General features: G+C 47.4%; 1 protein-coding gene and 1 non-coding gene across 2 annotated transcripts; one reads left to right on the top strand and one right to left on the bottom strand.

Moving 5' to 3' along the window:
* Positions 1 to 520: 520 nt before the first annotated feature.
* On the top strand, positions 521 to 15,718 carry LOC101607575 (plasmalemma vesicle associated protein). Its single transcript, XM_012950509.2, has 6 exons — positions 521 to 964; positions 3,231 to 3,327; positions 3,412 to 4,121; positions 5,012 to 5,069; positions 5,201 to 5,282; positions 14,940 to 15,718. The coding sequence occupies exons 1-6, from the start codon at positions 596 to 598 to the stop codon at positions 14,944 to 14,946; spliced, it is 1,323 nt and encodes a 440-aa protein (XP_012805963.2). The 5' UTR covers positions 521 to 595; the 3' UTR covers positions 14,947 to 15,718.
* LOC123458012 lies at positions 11,675 to 11,864 on the bottom strand. The gene has a single exon (XR_006635347.1). It is a non-coding gene; the product is annotated as a U2 spliceosomal RNA (small nuclear RNA).
* Positions 15,719 to 17,118: the final 1,400 nt, after the last annotated feature.

Genomic DNA, 17,118 nt, shown 5'->3' with positions numbered 1-17,118 from the left:
TGCTCCTTGACTCTGAACACCCTTGCGTGTCTGTTTGTGTCTGCATGGGGCTTGCCCTACAGTGACTGCTGGCTGTTGTTCCATGTTACCAGAGGCACCAAAGTGAACAGGTATGCTTACAGCCTGCATGCTGGGGAACAGCGTCTGTAGCCCTGAGGCCCTGCTCACACCTGCACCTGTCTGTCCTCCACATGATGTGTATAGCTGCATGCATGGGGGGATTAAATAAGATAATAGGTGATAAATGCAGAGAAAAGTGTCAGGCACAGGGCAAAGGGTGAGGTGGGTTGGATGGAAACTGAGGCTGGGCTAGGCAGAGGAAGCCAGCCTAGTTACCCAATAGATGCCCCACCCAGCACTCATCTGAGACGCCTACCTCCCCCCCCCCCCCGCCCGCCCTGCCTGCTGTCCCCTCACAGCCAGGGTGGGAGTGTTGTGATAACCCACAGCCCCCGTTTCCTCCTGGCCAGGAAGGAGCCGGGCAGAGGAAGTATTAAGCGGAGCAATATAAACACTCCCCCCGCCTGGTGCAGTCCAGATCAGGGCCAAGCAGCTGAGCAGGGACAGTGCCCCTGGCGGCGGGCCCTTCAACAAGATGGGTCTCACCATGGAGCATGGAGGGTCATATTCCAGGGCTGGCGATGGGCCTCGCGGCTGCTGGTATTACCTGCGCTACTTTTTCCTTTTTGTGTCACTCATTCAGTTCCTCATCATCCTGGGCCTGGTGCTCTTCATGGTCTACGGCAATGTGCATGTCACCACTGAATCCAACCTGCGAGCCACTGAGCGACGGGCCGATGGCCTGTACAACCAGGTCGTAGAGCTATCAGCCAAACAAGCCAACCTGTCCAAGCAGCTCAACCTCACCACGAGCACCAAGGACACCATCATGCAGTTGTTACTGAATGCCCGCCGGGACCTGGACCGCATCAATGCCAGCTTCCGCCAGTGCCAGGGCGACTTGGTAAGAACCTCAGCTCCTCTCTGAGCCTCCTCGATTTCCTCATCTGAAACCTGAATTCTATGGGAGATCCAGTGAGGAATATAGACCTGTACCCCAGCTCTGTCAAATATTCCTGACAATGTCCCTTCTTTCCCTATATCCTCCAGGAAGCCTGCTCATCTGAGGTCCCTCAGAGCTGATATGGGGAGACCAGAGGTGAAAGATGGCAGGCTAGGGCATCTACAGGGGACCCTACAGCAGGTGCCCTGGCTAGAATTGGGACTAGAGGAGAAGCATGCTTTAACCTGGAGCCTCAGACCACCAGGCACTACTGCTGAACAAAAAGAACACAGCCTCACACCCTTCCCTAGGAAAAAGGACAACCTCCTCCCTCAGACCCTTAGGATAGGCCACACCTCCTCCTCCTCCTTCAGACCCTAGTATAGGCCTAAGACCCTCAGGATAAGGCTGGCCTCCTCTACACACATAGACAGGGCCAGCCTCCCTCAGACTTCCATGCTACCCACCTCACCCCCAGAAAGCAATGGGTGTCCCCTCTGTACCATCTTAATATGGTAGATGCCCCCTGAATCTCTCCCTCAGATGGAGTAGCCCTTCAGGCATCCCTGTACCTATGGAGCAACCTGTTTTGATTTTCCAGGGTGGAAATGGCCATTGGTCCATGGTCATTAAGCTGTAGATGCTCACATGCACACTGATTTCTGGACTCTCCCTTAGAGAACACCAGATAGATGCCCATGCATCAGACTTTACTTTTTTAATTTTAGGGGTTTTTTGACATCTTATATATATATTTGTTTGTTTGGGATTTTTTTTTTTCAGGGTAGGGTCTTACTGTAGCCCACGCTGACATGGAATTCACTATGTAGTCTCAGGGTGACCTTGGAACTCACAGTGATCCTCCTACCTCTAGCTCTGGAGTACTGGGGTTAAAAGCGTGCTCCACCATGCCTGGCCATTTTTTTTAAGTTATTTCACTTTTTTTTAAATTGCTGCTGGAGTCAACAGCTTTCCCATAATAAGCATGTACTCTACCATCCAGTTATACCCCAACCCTGAGTCTAGATTTTTAAAGTAGACCTTAAAATTTGAATGTTACAGCTTGTTTTTTTTTTTTTGTCTTCCCCCCTTTGAGTTGATAAACCACAGACTAAGAGAAGATTCTTGCAACTCACACATCTGAGTTTTTGTCTACAAAATATAAAAAATCCTCAAAAGTCAGTAACGAGAAAGCCATAGCCAAGCCAGGCTTGGTGGCATATATGCCTGTCATCCCAGCTTTACAGAAGTGGAGGCAGGAGGATCTGAGTTCAAGGCCAGACCAGGCTACATTAGATCCTGTCTTAGAACACTAGGGCTCCTTGATTTGTAAACTGCCCTCCCCATGATGGACAAGGACCCCTGTAATCCTGAGTCACTCTTTATTGTGTGTAAATGTGGTCTCCATATACTTACTCCACTCTGCAGTGCTAAGAAATGTGATTTCCCTGGCTGGAGAGATAGCTCAGCCGTTAAGGCTCTTGCACATAAAGCCAGATGCACAATGTAGTGCATGCACCTGGAGTTCATTTGCAGGGGCTAAAGGTCCTAGTGCAACCATTCTATCTCTCAAATGAAAATAAATAAATGAATAATCTAAGAAATGTGATTTCTCTTTTTCCTTTCTTTTCCTTTTTTCCACTTTCCCCTTCTCTTCCTTTCCTTTTTTTGTTTCTGTTTTTGTTTTTCGAGGTAGGGTTTCACTTTAGCTCAGCTCAGACTGACCTGAAGTTCATTATGTAGTCTCAGGGTGGCCTCAACCTCATGATGATCTTCATACCCCTGCCTTCCAAGTGTTGCCATTAAAGATGTGAGCCACCACACCCAGCTCCTTTCCCTATCTTTCTCTTCGTTTTTCTATTTTTCTTTTCTTTCTTTTTTTTTCCATTTATGTGAGCTAGGTTCTTGTCTTGGATTTTGCTGTGTTGCCCAAGCTGGCCTGGGGCTCACTATGTAGCTGTGGCTAGCCTTGAACTCCTCATCTTCCTGCCTCTACCTTCTGAGTTCTGGGTATGCTGGTGATAGACCACAAGACTTCATGCACTATAGGCAAGCACTGTACTCACTGAGCTACAGCCCCAGTGCTCATAAAACCTTTGGAGATTCCAGAGACAAGCATCCCTTCCATAGCCACCATGACTTTGGTCCTCTCACCACAGGCTATATGAGCAGCCCTGTGGTGATGGGGGAGTTGCTGAGCTATGTCCCTTATCCCCCTCCCTGGCAGGCCGTCAACATAATCAATCAGCAGTACGTAGCCGCCATCATCTTAAGTGAGAAGCAATGCCAAGAGCAACTGAAGAAGACCAATAAGACCTATGAAGGTGAATGGTGGTGGGGAGCCAGGGTGGCAGGCGCCTCGGCTAGCTCCCCACCTCACCCTGCTCTATTTATCCTGCTCCTTGCAGACTTGCTCCTGAAGCTGGGTGAGAAGGCCAAGGTGCTGGAGATGGAGCTGGCCAAGGAGAAGGCGATCTGTGCCAAAGACAAGGAGAGCCTGCTGGTGGGTAAGCGCCTGGTGGATGAGCAGCTGGCGGAGTGCGGGAAGTTGCAGGAGCACCATCAGCATGCCAAGCTGGTAGCAGAAGAGCAGCTGCGGAAGGTACAGGCCCTCTGCCTGCCTCTGGACAAGGGCAAGTTCGAGGTGGATGCCCGCAACCTATGGCGGGACTCCATCATCCCGCGTACCCTGGACACCTTCAGCTACCCCTACCATCCACTGGGCTCTGAGTTAGCCTCCATCCGGAGGCTCTGTGATCACATGCCCACCCTGATGACCAGTAAGTTGGAGGAGTTGGCCAGAAGCCTACGGGCAGGCATTGAGCATGTGGCCCGTGAGAACACAGACCTCCAAAGCCAAAAGCAGGAGTTACAACGCAGCCTGGATGCTGCTCATGAGGCCAAGGATAAGATGGAGAAGGAGGCCCAGGCTCGAGAGGCCAAGCTCCAGGCTGACTGCACCCGACAGATGCAGCTGTCACTGGAAGAGAAGGCAGCCCTGCGGAAGGAGAGAGACAGCCTGGCCCAGGAGCTGGAAGTGAAGAAGAAGGAGGTGGAGCATCTGAAGATGCAGTTGGAGGTCCGGGTATCTGCCCTGGACACGTGTCTAAAGGCCAAGGTGGGCTTCGGGGTCCCAGAGGAGAGCTGAGAAAGGAGTTTCCAATCAAGGGGGCTGTGAAGTTGAACCTTACTTTGGAGTTAAGTTGGAGATTGGCCGAGTCACTGCTGATGTTTAACTTGGCTTTAGAATGGAGACTAAGTGTGGCCTGGGAATGGGTATTGAAAAAGGTGATATCAGATTCAGGGCCAGGCAGTCTGGGGTTAGGCAGGAATAAGTTAGAATTTCAATTGCTGTGGGATGGATCTGGGTTTTTCTACTGAGAATCAGTGTACATTAAGGCTGGGGTGCACTATCGACCTAGCCTTACAGTTGCCTTGACCATCAAGGTGATTCAAAGGACCTCATGGCATTAAATCTGGATAGGGTTTGGAATTTGGATAGGGAACAGGTTTAGAATGGAGGGTAGGCAGAGTTGAAGGGCTGATGGGCTTCATGCTGGATTGGAGAGTCAGGCTTGGGGTCAGGATTGTGGTCAGAATTAGGGTTGGAACAGACTGGAGTTGAGCTAAAGAGTTAGGGTGAAAGTTGAAGATCAGAAAGTCTGCAGCAAGTGTTGTGGACACTGAGCTCATGTTTAAGTCAGGTTCCAGTGACCTTCTGGTCACTGTGGTGTCTATGGCTATTTTGGGTTAAGATGTAGTTTCCTTTCAATATGTGTGTGTATTTTTTTTTTTTTTTTCTTTTCAAGGTAAGGTTGTGCTCTATTCCAGGCTGGCCTGGAGTTCACTATGTAGTCTCAGGGTAGCCTTGAACTCATGGCAATCTTCCTACCTCTGCCTCCCAAGTGCTGGGATTAAAGGCATGTGCCACCACAGCCAGCTTAGTACATATGTTTAATAAGCACAGGATTGGCTCCTATCACCTTTGTTTCACCCTTCTTTCCACAGTCTCAGCCGATGGCCCTACCAAGACCTGTTGGCCCTGCCCCCTTACCGCAACCCATTGGTGAGTGACAGAGGGAAGGGCCATGAAATGAGGCAGAAGGTCCTTTCCACCTTGTACTTCACTCCAGCCCGCTCTTCAGGGCCACTATCCCAGAGCAGACAACCAAATCTGAGCCCTCATTCTTCCCACAGATCCCACTAGCCTGGAGGAATTCAAGAAGAGGATCCTAGAATCCCAGCGGCCTCTTGTAGTCAACCCCGCAGTCCCACCCAGGTAAGACAGACTGGAGCGGCTCTGTTTCAGGGGTGGAAGGAGGTGGAGTTCACACCGGTTGCCTCCTTAATGGAATACCTGCTCTATACCAGGACTTGGCAGTGCTGACACATGAACCTGGGTGATCACACTCCATCAAGGCAGGAGCTTTGGGGGTGGGGAAACCCTTGTACTGGAGGAGGGGTTGGTTGGAGCCAGCGTTAGGGATAGAAAAGGGAACAGTGTCTCCACTAGCAGGAATAGCCTGTGCAAAGGCTGGACTAGGTGAGGAAAGGTAAGAGGAGAAAGTGAGAGTGTTGGCCACCAAAAATGACCACTGAAGCCAAGTGTGGTGGCGCACGCCTTTAATCCCAGCACTTGGGATGCTGAGGTAAGAGGATCACTGTGAGTTTGAGGCCAGCCTGGGGCTGCAGAGTGAGTTCCAGGTCAGCCTGGGCTAGAGGGAGACCCTACCTCGAAAAACAACAAATGACCACTGAGCCCCCATTTTGTTTGTGTATGTGTGTCTGCATGTTCACATGTGTGTGGGAACACATGTATTTGTGTGCATATACTTGTGGAGACCAGGAGACCAGAAGACAACCTCAGGAATCACTTGGGAACACTATTCTCTCTCTTTTTTAAACTACATTTTTAGTATTTATTTGACAGAGAAAGAGGGGTTGAGAGAGAGAGAGAGAGAATGGGCACACCAGGGCCTCCAGACGCTGCAAACAAACTCCAGACTCATGCACTCCCTTGTGCATCTGGCCATTGTGGGTCCTGGGGAATCGAACCTGGGTCCTTTGGCTTTGCAGGCAAACGCCTTAACCTCCAAGCCATCCCTCTAGCCCCACTATTCTCTTTTTGAGAAGGTTCTGCCATTGACAGAAGTAGACTAGCTAGCCAGTGCCTCCCCAGCACTGGGATCAGTGTGGACATTGTTTAAAATTGTAGTTTTTATTTGTGCTTGTGTACCATAGTGCTTGTAGAGGTCAGAGGATGTTGATACCTTTTTGTTTGCCACTGGGAAGGCCAGACTTGCTGGTTTGCAAGATTCAGGATTCTACTGAGTATGCCTCCCATTTCCATAGGCTTCTTGGGATTACAGACCCATGTACCATTTTGCATTTGACTGTATGTTGGTACTGGGGATCCAAAGTCCTGTCAGCAGGCTTGTATACCTTTTAACCACTGAGAAATCTCCCCAGCTTCCCAGGCCAAACATTTTTACATGGGTTCTGGGGATGTAACTCAGAATTTATGAACTGAGCCATCCATCTCCCCAGACCCTGAGCCTCATGTTTTTTTCTTTTTTTGGCTTTTTGAGGTAGGTTTTTGTCCTAGCCCAAGCTGACCTGGAATTCATTAGGTATTCTCAGGCAGGCCTCAAACTCACAGTAATCCTCCTACCTCTGCTACCCCAGTGCTGGGATTAAAGGTGTGCACCACCATGTCCAGCTAGCCTCATGTTTCAACATTACAAAAGTGGACATCTCAACCAGGTGTGGTGGTGCATGCCTGCCATTCTAGCACCATGAAGGTTGAGGCCTGAGGGTCTAGAGCTGCAGATCAGCCTGGGCCACAGAGCAAGACCCTGTCTCAAATAAAAGGCAGTCTGTGAATGGGATGAAGGGTGTGAAAATGCTTTGCCAACTTTAAAGTGTGCTCAACAAATAGACCAAGGAGTCAGGAACTTCCATGAGCATGCTGAGGGCATCTGGCATGTGTTCAGGTCCTGGTCTGTGGACAGACCCCCTTCACCTTGTCTCTGTTGGAGATACTCTGTGCATGTGTCATAGGGAAGGTGACTCAAGCCACTGCTGGAAAACACCCTGTGCCCCCTCAAGGGACCTGACCATTCAGGACCACATCACCTGCATGATTGTGTCAGAGGTCAGGAATCTGTGTTCCATGTAGGCCATCATCCTAGAACTCAGGAGGCTAAGGCAGGAAAATTATAAGTTCAAGGCCAGTCTGGGCATCATAGGGGCCTGAGATTTTTTTTTTTTTTTTTTTTTTTTTTGAGACAAGGTCTCATTTGTGTAACCCAGGCTGACCTCAAACCTGAGCTCTTCTTGGAAAATGTTAATAAAAATTAAAAAATTAAAAAAAAAAAACCTGAACTCCTCCTGCTTCTGTCTCCCAATGCTGGGATACCATATTTCTTCTTGCATATCCCTTCTGATGGAGAGCTCACCCGCTCTCTGAGTGGCCCTCAACCCCCTTTGCTCTGGATGACTCATTCTGAGAAGAAAACTTTCACAGCTACCTCAGAGCCTGCAGGGAGGGAAGCAAGAAGGTAAGACAATTAGGAGGAGATGGTGTGATGGTATATAACTGTCATCTCAGTGCTTAGGAGCTTGGGCTACATACGGAGGCCCTGTTTTTTTTTTTTTTTTTTCAAGGTAGGGTTTCACTCTAGTCCAGGCTGACCTGGAATTCACTATGTAGTCTCAGGGTGGCCTCGAACTCACAGTGACCCTCCTACCACTGCCTCCTGAGTGCTAGGATTAAAGGCGTGCTCTGTTTTAAAAAGAAAAAGAAAGGCCAGGCATGGTGGTGCACACCTTTAATACCAGCACTCGGGAGGCAGAGGTAGGAGGATTGCCATGAGTTCAAGAACACCCTTAGACTATATAGTGAATTCCAGGTCAGCCTGGGCTAGAGCAAGACCCTATCTTGAAAAATCAAAAACAAAAACAAAAAAAGAAAAGAAGTTGGGCATGGTTGTGCACACCTTTAATCCCAGCACTTGGGAGGCAGAGGTAGAGGATCACTGAGAATTCCAGGCCATCCTGAGACACATAGTGAGTTCTAGGTCAGCCTGGGCTAGAGTGAGACTGTACCAAAACAAGAAAAGAGAGAAAGAAAGGGAAGCAAAAAGATCAGCATAGAGGGAGGAGGTGGGGAAAGTAAGGCTTTCCCTCTCCCAAGCAAACATGTTTTTCCTCCCTCTGTCTTGGCTGAGAGTCCTTATGGCAAGGAAAGAGGTTCTATTATTATCCCCATTTCTGAGAGGAGGAAACTGAGGCTCCAGCCAGGGTCATACACAGGGCTGGGCTCCCAGCCCAGCACTGTCCAGTGTGGCTGAGAACTGGGGAAGCTCTTGACATTGTTTACCCCAAATGACGTCCCTTGCTGAGAAAACAATGCAACACTTAGGTCTGGGCCCTCCTGTGTCTGTCTTCAGGGTGCCAGGAAGGGCCTCCTGCCAGCTGACCTTCCCCTAGGAAAGTGAACCTGGGAGGGTAGAATGCCCCATGGGTCTGAGCAGCAACTTGGAGCCTCTCACTCACTCACCTTCAAATGTCAACATCTTCTTTTAGCCTTTTTCCTTACTTTTTTCCCCCCAACTTTCTTTTTCTTTTTCTTTTTCTTTTTCTTTTTTCTTTCTTTCTTTCTTTCTTTTTTTTTTTTTTTTACCAGTGTTAGGGAATCAAACCCAGGACCTTGCATATGCTAGGCAAGTGCTCTACCACTGAGCCACAACCTCAACAGTGTGTGTGTGTGTGTCTTGCTATTTAGCTCTGGCTGATCTCAAACTCATGATCATACTTGCCTCAGCCTAGAATGACACCATACCCAGATCTATATCCAACTAATTTTTTTTTTAGAGTGTGTGCATGTGTTGGGTACATATATGTAGAGGCCAGAGATTAATGTCTGGCATCTTCCTCAGTTACTCTTCACATTATTGTTTAAGAAAAAAAATTGGTGGGGGGAGGGTCTCACTCTAGCCCAGGCTGACCTTGAATTTACAAGTGATTCTCCTACCTCAAGTGACGGGATTATAGGCATTATTATTATTTTATTATTATTATTTTATATATTTTATATATATAAAATTATTATTTTATCTATTTGCATGGGAAGGGGACTGTGAGATAGAGTGCCTTAACCACTGAGCAATCTCTCCAGTTCCATCTCTTGTGTCTGGTGTTTCTCCTATGATTTGATATAATTTGAAGTTGTCATTTATTGGCATGAAATACATTATTGATCAGTGGGTGCCTTTTGTTGTGCTGGCATATGGTGACTTTTTACTTGTGTAAACAAGATTTAGACTCAAAACGGAGAAAACAGGTCAAGGTTCTTGCTTTATAAAAACGAGTTCATTCTAGGCTCAGCCCAGCCTGAGAGCTGATATTCTCTGTAACACAGAGTAATTTTAGCCTAGTCTTAATCCACTCCTGGTTCCTAAGAGCTGGAGTTCAGCCTGCAGTGAAGATAATCACAAATTTTGCTTAATATATATATATATATATATATATATATATATATATATATATGTTTGTTTGTTTGGTTGGTTGGTTTTGCTTTTTGTTTTTTCAAGGTAGGGTTTCACTCTAGCTCAGGCTGACCTGGAATTCACTATGTAGTCTCAGGGTGGCCTTGAACTCATGGTGATCCTCCTACCTCTGCCTCCAGAGTGCTGGGATTAAAGGTGTGGGCCACCACACCTGGCTTTTATTTATTTATTTATTTTGCATTTTTTTATGAGAGAGGAAAAAAAAACCGGTGCACCAGGGCCTCCAGCCACTGCAATTGAACCCAGATGTGTGTGCGACCTTGCACGCTTGCATCACCTTATGCATCTGGCTTACGTGGGATCTGAAGAGTTGAACATGTGCCCTTTGGCTTCATCGGCATGCGCCTTAACCACTAAGCCATCTCTCCAGCCCATATTTGTTTTTCTGAGGTAGGGTTTTGCTCTAGCCCAAGCTAACCTGGAATTCACTATGAAATCTCAGGGTGGCCTCCAGCTCATGACGATCCTCTTACCTCGGCCTCCCAAATGCTAGGATTTAAAGCATGCACCACCACACCCAGCTAAACATGTTTTTTGTTTTTTTTTTAATTAATTTATTTGCAAGAGGGGCGGGAGAATGGGCATGTCATAGCCTTCAGCCACTGCAAATGAACACCAGACATATGTACCAATTTGTGAATTTGGCTTTATGTCGGTACTGGGAAATTGAACCCAGGTCATTAGGCTTTATAGACAAGCACCTTAACTGCTAAGCCATCTCTCCAGCCCCAAATTTTGCTTTTTGCATGACATATTACTGAGGCTGACATTCCAAGTCTCAAGCAAGAAGAATCCAAATCCAAACATAATTATTAGTAATCAAACCAGTGTTTTCTTTTTCTCTTGTTTTATTCTCTCCCTTTCTCTCTTTCATGTAGTCCAGGCTAACCTTGAACTCCTGATTTTCTTGCTTCTAACTCCCAAGTGCTGGGATGACAGGCATGTGCCACTAAAGCTGGATGTTTCTTTTAGATAAGAACAAATTGCTGGTCATATTATACTAGTCTATTTTATTTTATTTTATTCTTAAGGTAGGGTCTCACTCTAGCACAGACTGACCTGGCTCTCACTCTGTAGTTAGTCCCAGGCTGGCCTCAAGTTCATGGTGATCCTTCAACCTCTGCTCCTGAGTACAGAGATTAAAGGTGTGTACCACCATGCTTGGCCCTTTCCATAATTTCTTTATGTCCTCCCCTTCATAGACGTTGCTGGATATATCTGTCCCCCATGGGAGTAGGCAAGACCATAGGGGTCATTTGTCCTCCCTCTTGCTTTCAATGTGTCTGTAATTTTATCATGGCTCAGACAGTTCTGCTGGTTTAAGGTATGTAAGGTGTCATGCATAGTCTGGATCCAGCTAACATGCTCCTGAATGACACTTCCAGAAATTCTCATGCACTTATCAGGAAAGCTTTCTCTCTTTCTCTCTCTTTATTTATTTATTTATTTTGAAGTAGGGCCTCACTCTAGGCCAAGGTGACCTGGAACTCATTTGTTAGTCCCAGACAGGCCTTGAACTCAAAGTGATCCTATGACTTCTTGCTCACCAGCCTTCCACCCCACCAGTGCTGGAATTAAAGGTGTCAGTCACTATGTCTGGCTCTTTTGTCCTATTTATTTATTTATTTTGAGACAGTGGGAGGGAGAGAGGGGAGATGATACAGATAATCTTTTAAACATATTTTTGTTTATTTGAGAGTGATAGACAAGAGAGAAAGAGGCAGACAGGGAGAAAGAGAATGGGCGTGCCAGGACCTCTAGCCACTGCAAACAAACTCCAGACGCATGCGCCCCCTTGTGCATCTGGCTAACGTGGGTCCTGGGGAATCAAGCCTCGAACCAGGGTCTTTAGGCTTCACAGGCAAGCACTTAACCGCTAACCCATCTCTCCAGCTCCAGATAATCTTATGTCTTATTTTAAAATTTATTTTGAGATAGAGTCCCATGCTATCCCAGGCTGACCAGGAACTCACTATGTAGTTTCAAGATGGCCTTGAACTCACAGTGATCCTCCTTCTTCTGCCTCCCTAGTGCTGGGATTAAAGGCATTCATCACTAAACTTGGCCCATCTTTTCTTTAGATCAGCAGGAAGTTCCCCAGAAGGGGTGCACCATTCCTGGAGGTACTGCAATACCAGGTTGATGTGTGGAGTGGATAGAGCAAGCTCCTATTCCAACTTTTAATTCCAAACATTTATTTAATATATTGTACTCAGATAGAGGATTATCAGATATTAAACTGATAAGAACAGATACTACACTTGATCTTAGCCAAAAGGTCAAGAAGCGATTGTCTTTTTTTGCGACAGGGTCTCCTGTAGCCCAGGCTGGTCTGGAACTCATTATATAACTGAGGATGACCTTGAACTCCTGATCCTCCAGTGTCTACCTCCTGAATGGTGGATAACAAGCATGTGCCACAACATCTGGCTGCAATCTTTCTTTTTTTCCCCCCATTTTTTTCTGAGGCAGGGTTTCACTCTAACGCAGGCTGACCTGTAACTCACCCTGTAGTCTCAAACTGGCCTCCAATTTACAGTGATCCTCCTACTTCTGCCTCCCAAGTACTGGGAATAAAGAAAGACATGGGCCACCACACCCTGCTCAGGCTGCTTATTTTATTTTATTTTTTGGTTTTTCTAGCTTTAGCTCAGGCTGACCTGGAATTCACTATGTAGTTTCAGGGTGGCATTTAACTCACGGTGATCTTCCTACCTCTGCTTCCAAAGTGCTGGAATTAAAAGGTGTGCGCCACCACACGTTGCTCTGGCTACAATTTTAATCATTAATATTAGCACTCTGACTTCCCTTTCCAGTAATGTGGACACAGGCAGGTTACATAGTGGCTGAGAAAGGGTTAAAGAAGCTGTAGAGGTCAGCTAACGAAGTCTGAGACACAGAGTTGACACAGACAAAGGAAAAGGCTGCTGGGGACCAGATAAGAGCTGTTCAGAGGCAGGTCTGGGTGGCACACAGGCTGATGAGTCATACTGGATCCCTTCTCATGAGCCTCTTCGGGGAAAACTGTCACAGTGAGAGACGCTTGTATCTGGCCCCAGGCTCTAGCTGGCAGGTAGTTTCTCCTATCCACAGTGACCCTTTGAACAGTGTATCACCCAGGCCTATACCTGACCTTTTGGGACCTGAACAGCTCTGGCATGTGGTTCCTAAGATCTCTTATCTGAGTTGAAGTGTAATGTGTGACTTGACAATATTAGTAATTAAGATGGAGGACTAGAGAGATGGCTTAGTGATTAAAGCAGTTGCCTGTGAAGCCTAAGACCCAGGTTCAATTCCCCAGGTCCCATGTAAGCCAGATGCACAATGTGGCACATGCATCTCTAGAGTTTGCAGTGGCTGGAGGCCCTGACATGCCCATTCTTTCTCTCTACCTGCACCCCCCATAAATAAATAAATGAAATATTTAAAAGAAAAAGATGGGGAGAAATGAGCCTGTGGCTGTACATAGCCACCTCTCAGGCTGGGCAAATGGCAGCCAGTGAAATTGACATAGCTTGAGAATTCTTTTTTGTTTTTGTTTTTGTTTTTTCGAGGTAGGGTTTCACTGCAGCTCAGGCTGACCTGGAATTCACTATTTACTACTTAGTCTCAGGGTGGCCTCGAACTCACAGCAATCCTGCTGCCTCTGCCGCCCAAGTGCTGGGATTAAAGGTGTGCGCCACCACGCCCGGCCCAAATTGATTCTTATTAAGTTCTGACTTTGTGAAAAGACACAAATGTGTCCCTCTGTTTCTGACAATATACTCACAACAATAAGGAGGTTTGAGTAAGTTAGAATCTTCCATGGGGCTAGGACAGTGTCATGAAGGAAGTGACATTTGACAAGGGACCTAAAAGGTAAGGGAGGAATATGAGCGAATTCTGTTGGCAGAGGGCTCAGCTCATGCAAAGGCTGTGGGGTGGGTGAGTGCCTAGGTAAATTTGCGCAAGGTGGCCAGTGGATTGGAATGATCAGGGGAGGGCAAGAAAGTGATTGGTGGATGAAGCAATGGCCTTGTGGCCTTAACAAGAACTTTGGGGGCTCCAGAGAGCTGTGGGCAGAATGCACAATGTGGCACATGCATCTAGAGTTTGCAGTGGCTGGAGGCCCTGACATGCCATTCTTTCTCTCTACCTGCCTCCCCCCATAAATAAATAAACGAAATATTTAAAAGAAAAGGATGGGAGAAATGAGCCTGTGGCTGTACATAGCCACCTCTCAGGCTGGGCAAAAGGCAGCCAGTGAAATTGACATAGCTTGAGAATTCTTTTTTGTTTTTGTTTTTGTTTTTGTTTTTTCCGAGGTAGGTTTTCACCAGACTTGGCCCACACACATAGGTTCTATCTGGGTGTTTGGAGGGAGTGACATGGGACACAGCAGAGGTCACTATGCTTTGAAAAGTGGGGAGAGGTAACCCTCCTTTGCCTGCTGCCTGATGGGCAGTAGTGGGTGAAAAATGTTAGGCTATTTGAAATGGAGCCAGGAACTAGGGAGGAACCTGAGCCAACCTTGGAACATGAAGCCATTGGGGCCCCAGGGAAGAGCTGGGGAAGGAAGGGAGGGGGAGAGGAAGTCAATCTTGGCTTCAACCCCTCCCCCCACCAGGAAACAGCCTCAGCACCAACTCCTGACCCTGCAGGGGGACCTCTGCCAGGCCAGGGGGAAGAGCATTCCAGACAGCAAGATGCTGTGCTCCTGCAGGGAAGAAGGGGGGTGGGGGCGGAAGCCCTGGATGTCTCTTGGAATTGTTGGGTCTTTGGCAGGGTTGGTGTCCTTGTGGGGAGAAATTTAGCAGAGGCGGGAGGGGGTACGAGTCTGGAGCGGGACTGAAATATCAGCTCTACAGGCGTGGGCTTTCTTTTAGGACACTGAGGAGCCATGGAGGGTGTGTCAGTGGGGCAGGCACACTAGAAAACCATATTGAGAGTGAATATGGGTGAACAGTGGGTGAATTCTGCATTGATAAAAGGAGACCAGAATCCTAGTGTTTAGGAAGCTACGGCAGGGGATTATGGGTTTGAAGCCAGCCTGGACTATATAGTGAAACTATAGCTCAGATTCTGTCTCAGGGACCCCTAAAGAGAGGTGGGCAGACTTTAGGGCCCAGAACCTTGAGAGACCTCTCTGAATCTCAGTCTCTATAAAACAGACAAATCTCTGTCACCCTGCCCTAGGGAGATTCAAGAGACAGGGTCTAATAAGGAGGATGAACCCCAAAGGAGGTGTGAGGTCTTCAGAGCCTTGAACGGTCCTGGTAGGAGAAGGAAGGCCTCAGGATATCTGGCTGCTGCTGAGGACCAGTGTCTAGGACTGGCCAGGTTTGTCCCTCAGTCTGACTGATGATTGTGTTCTCTTCTTTTCCCAGTGGCTGAGGACCCTGGCATCACTGGACACTCACTATCCATAACTGGGTACCCTCCCACCCGCATGCTCCCTCTCACTGCCCCCACTGTATCCGGGATCTCTGGGCCCCAGGAGATGATGTCTCACACAGCTGTAACAGTGACTTCACAAAGACAGTGATGATATTCTGCAGGGACATTTTAGCGATGTCTCCTCAGACAAGGATCACACAGACATGGCACTGATATAACACTCTACTTCTCTGCAGACACTTTCTGCTCAATACCCACTAGCCCTCACGTCCCTCACCATGGATACATGGGCCAAGACACCTACATCATCCCACTGCAATCTGTATAGCTGCCACCTCACCCTCCTCCCTTAACTTCCTTATCTCCTAGCAGCTCACCAGAGAGGTGAGAACAGGAAGCCATTGGCCTTCAGCTCCCTTGAGCATTTCCAGTCCCCATCCTAGAGAGTTTCCAGGCTCACCTCAAGGTTTTAAAGCCTCCTGAGGCCTTCCAGTACCCCCACACACACTTGACGGTTTCCAGATCCTCCATTTGCTTTCTGGCCTCTCTTAAGTTTTTAAAGCCTCCCCAAGGGCTTCCTGTCCCTCCCCCCCTCCATCATTGAGGATTTCTAGCCTAACCCTTGTGCCAGCAAGGACCTCATCCAGGGTGAAGGTTAGCCCGAGGCTACCCAAAGCCCTGGAAAGAAGCTTTCATACCCAGCCCTACTTGTAGCCCCTAAAGATATTAGTGGCACTCAATAAATGTAGCAAAATGTCTTTAAAAACTCTATGGCTGGAGAGATGGCTCAGCAGTTAAAGGCGCTTGCTTGCAAACCCTTAATGCCTGGAAACCCAGGTTCATTTCCCCAGTATCCATGTAAAGCCAGATGAACAAATTGGCACATCTATTTGGAGTTCATTTGCACTGGCAGACGGCCCTGGTGTGCCCATACTCACTCTGTTTCTGTTTGCCTCTTTCCCTCTGTCTCTCTCTCAAATAAATAAAAATTTAAAAAAACCTCTAGAGTCTTGGTTTCTTTGTTCATTTCCTATTTACTTCTTCTTTTAGTTATTCCTTCCTGCTGTCATTCCTTTGTTCATTTTACTTATAGTTCAAGGCTGGCCTTGAACTCCTAATCCTCCTCAGCCATCTGAGTGCCAGGATCATGCCTGGCACAGTATTTCTCTCTGTGTGTTTTTCCTGAGGTAGGGTCTTGCTCTAATCCACCCTGACCTGGAATTCACTATGTATTCTCAGACTGACCTGGAACTCACAGTGATCCTCCTACCTCTGCCTCCAGAGTGCTGGGATTAAAGGTGTGTGCCACCATGTCCTGCCCAGTATTTCTTTTAAAATAGCAGGTTTTAAGTATGCTTATGCCCATACTACACACACGAACATCCCCCCCTCTCCACACACACACACACGGCTGGAGAGATGGCCTAGCAGTTAAGGCGCTTGCTGCCAAGCCAAGGGACCCAGGTCCAATTTCCCAGTACCCTTCTAAGCCAGATGTACAAGGTGGCGCATGTGTCTGGGGTTCATTTACAGCAGCTGGAGCCAAAGCTCACATATACATACACAAAGAACTGTAACAACTAGTACTGATGGTATATGGAAAAGAGCGTTTTCCAACAAGAACATTTCCCGGGTAGAGATGCAAATTATAACAAGGTCTTTATAGAAATGAATTTTGGTGATAAATAATAAAATTGTAGGCAGGTATGGTGGTATAGCTTGAGGCAGGAGGAGTACAAGGACAAGGACAGCCAGCTACCTGGTCTACACTGTGAGACTGCTTCAAGAGGAAAACAAATTAATTAAAACATATTCTTTTTTTTTCTTGAGGTAGGGTTTCACTGTAGCCCAGGCTGACTTGGTATTCACTCTGTAGTCTCAGGGTTGCCTTGAACTCACAGTGATCCTCCTACCTCTGAATCCCAAGTGCTGGGATTAAAGGTGTGTGCCACCACACCTGGCTGATAGACATACTCTTTTTTATTAACTTAATTTTTTTTTATTAACAACTTCCATGATTGTAGACAATATCCCATGGTTATGCCCCCCCCCCACTTTCTCCTTATAAATCCACTCTCCATCACATCCCCTCCCCCTCTCAATCAGTCTCTCTTTTATTTTGATGTCATCATCTTTTCCTCCTATTATGATGGTCTTGTGTAGGTAGTG

The sequence above is a fragment of the Jaculus jaculus genome, chromosome 1, assembly GCF_020740685.1.
Source record: "Jaculus jaculus isolate mJacJac1 chromosome 1, mJacJac1.mat.Y.cur, whole genome shotgun sequence".
NCBI classification, from domain to species: Eukaryota; Metazoa; Chordata; class Mammalia; order Rodentia; family Dipodidae; genus Jaculus; species Jaculus jaculus.
Note: the sequence above shows the minus strand (reverse complement) of the source record. Positions and strands in the feature narration are given on the sequence as shown.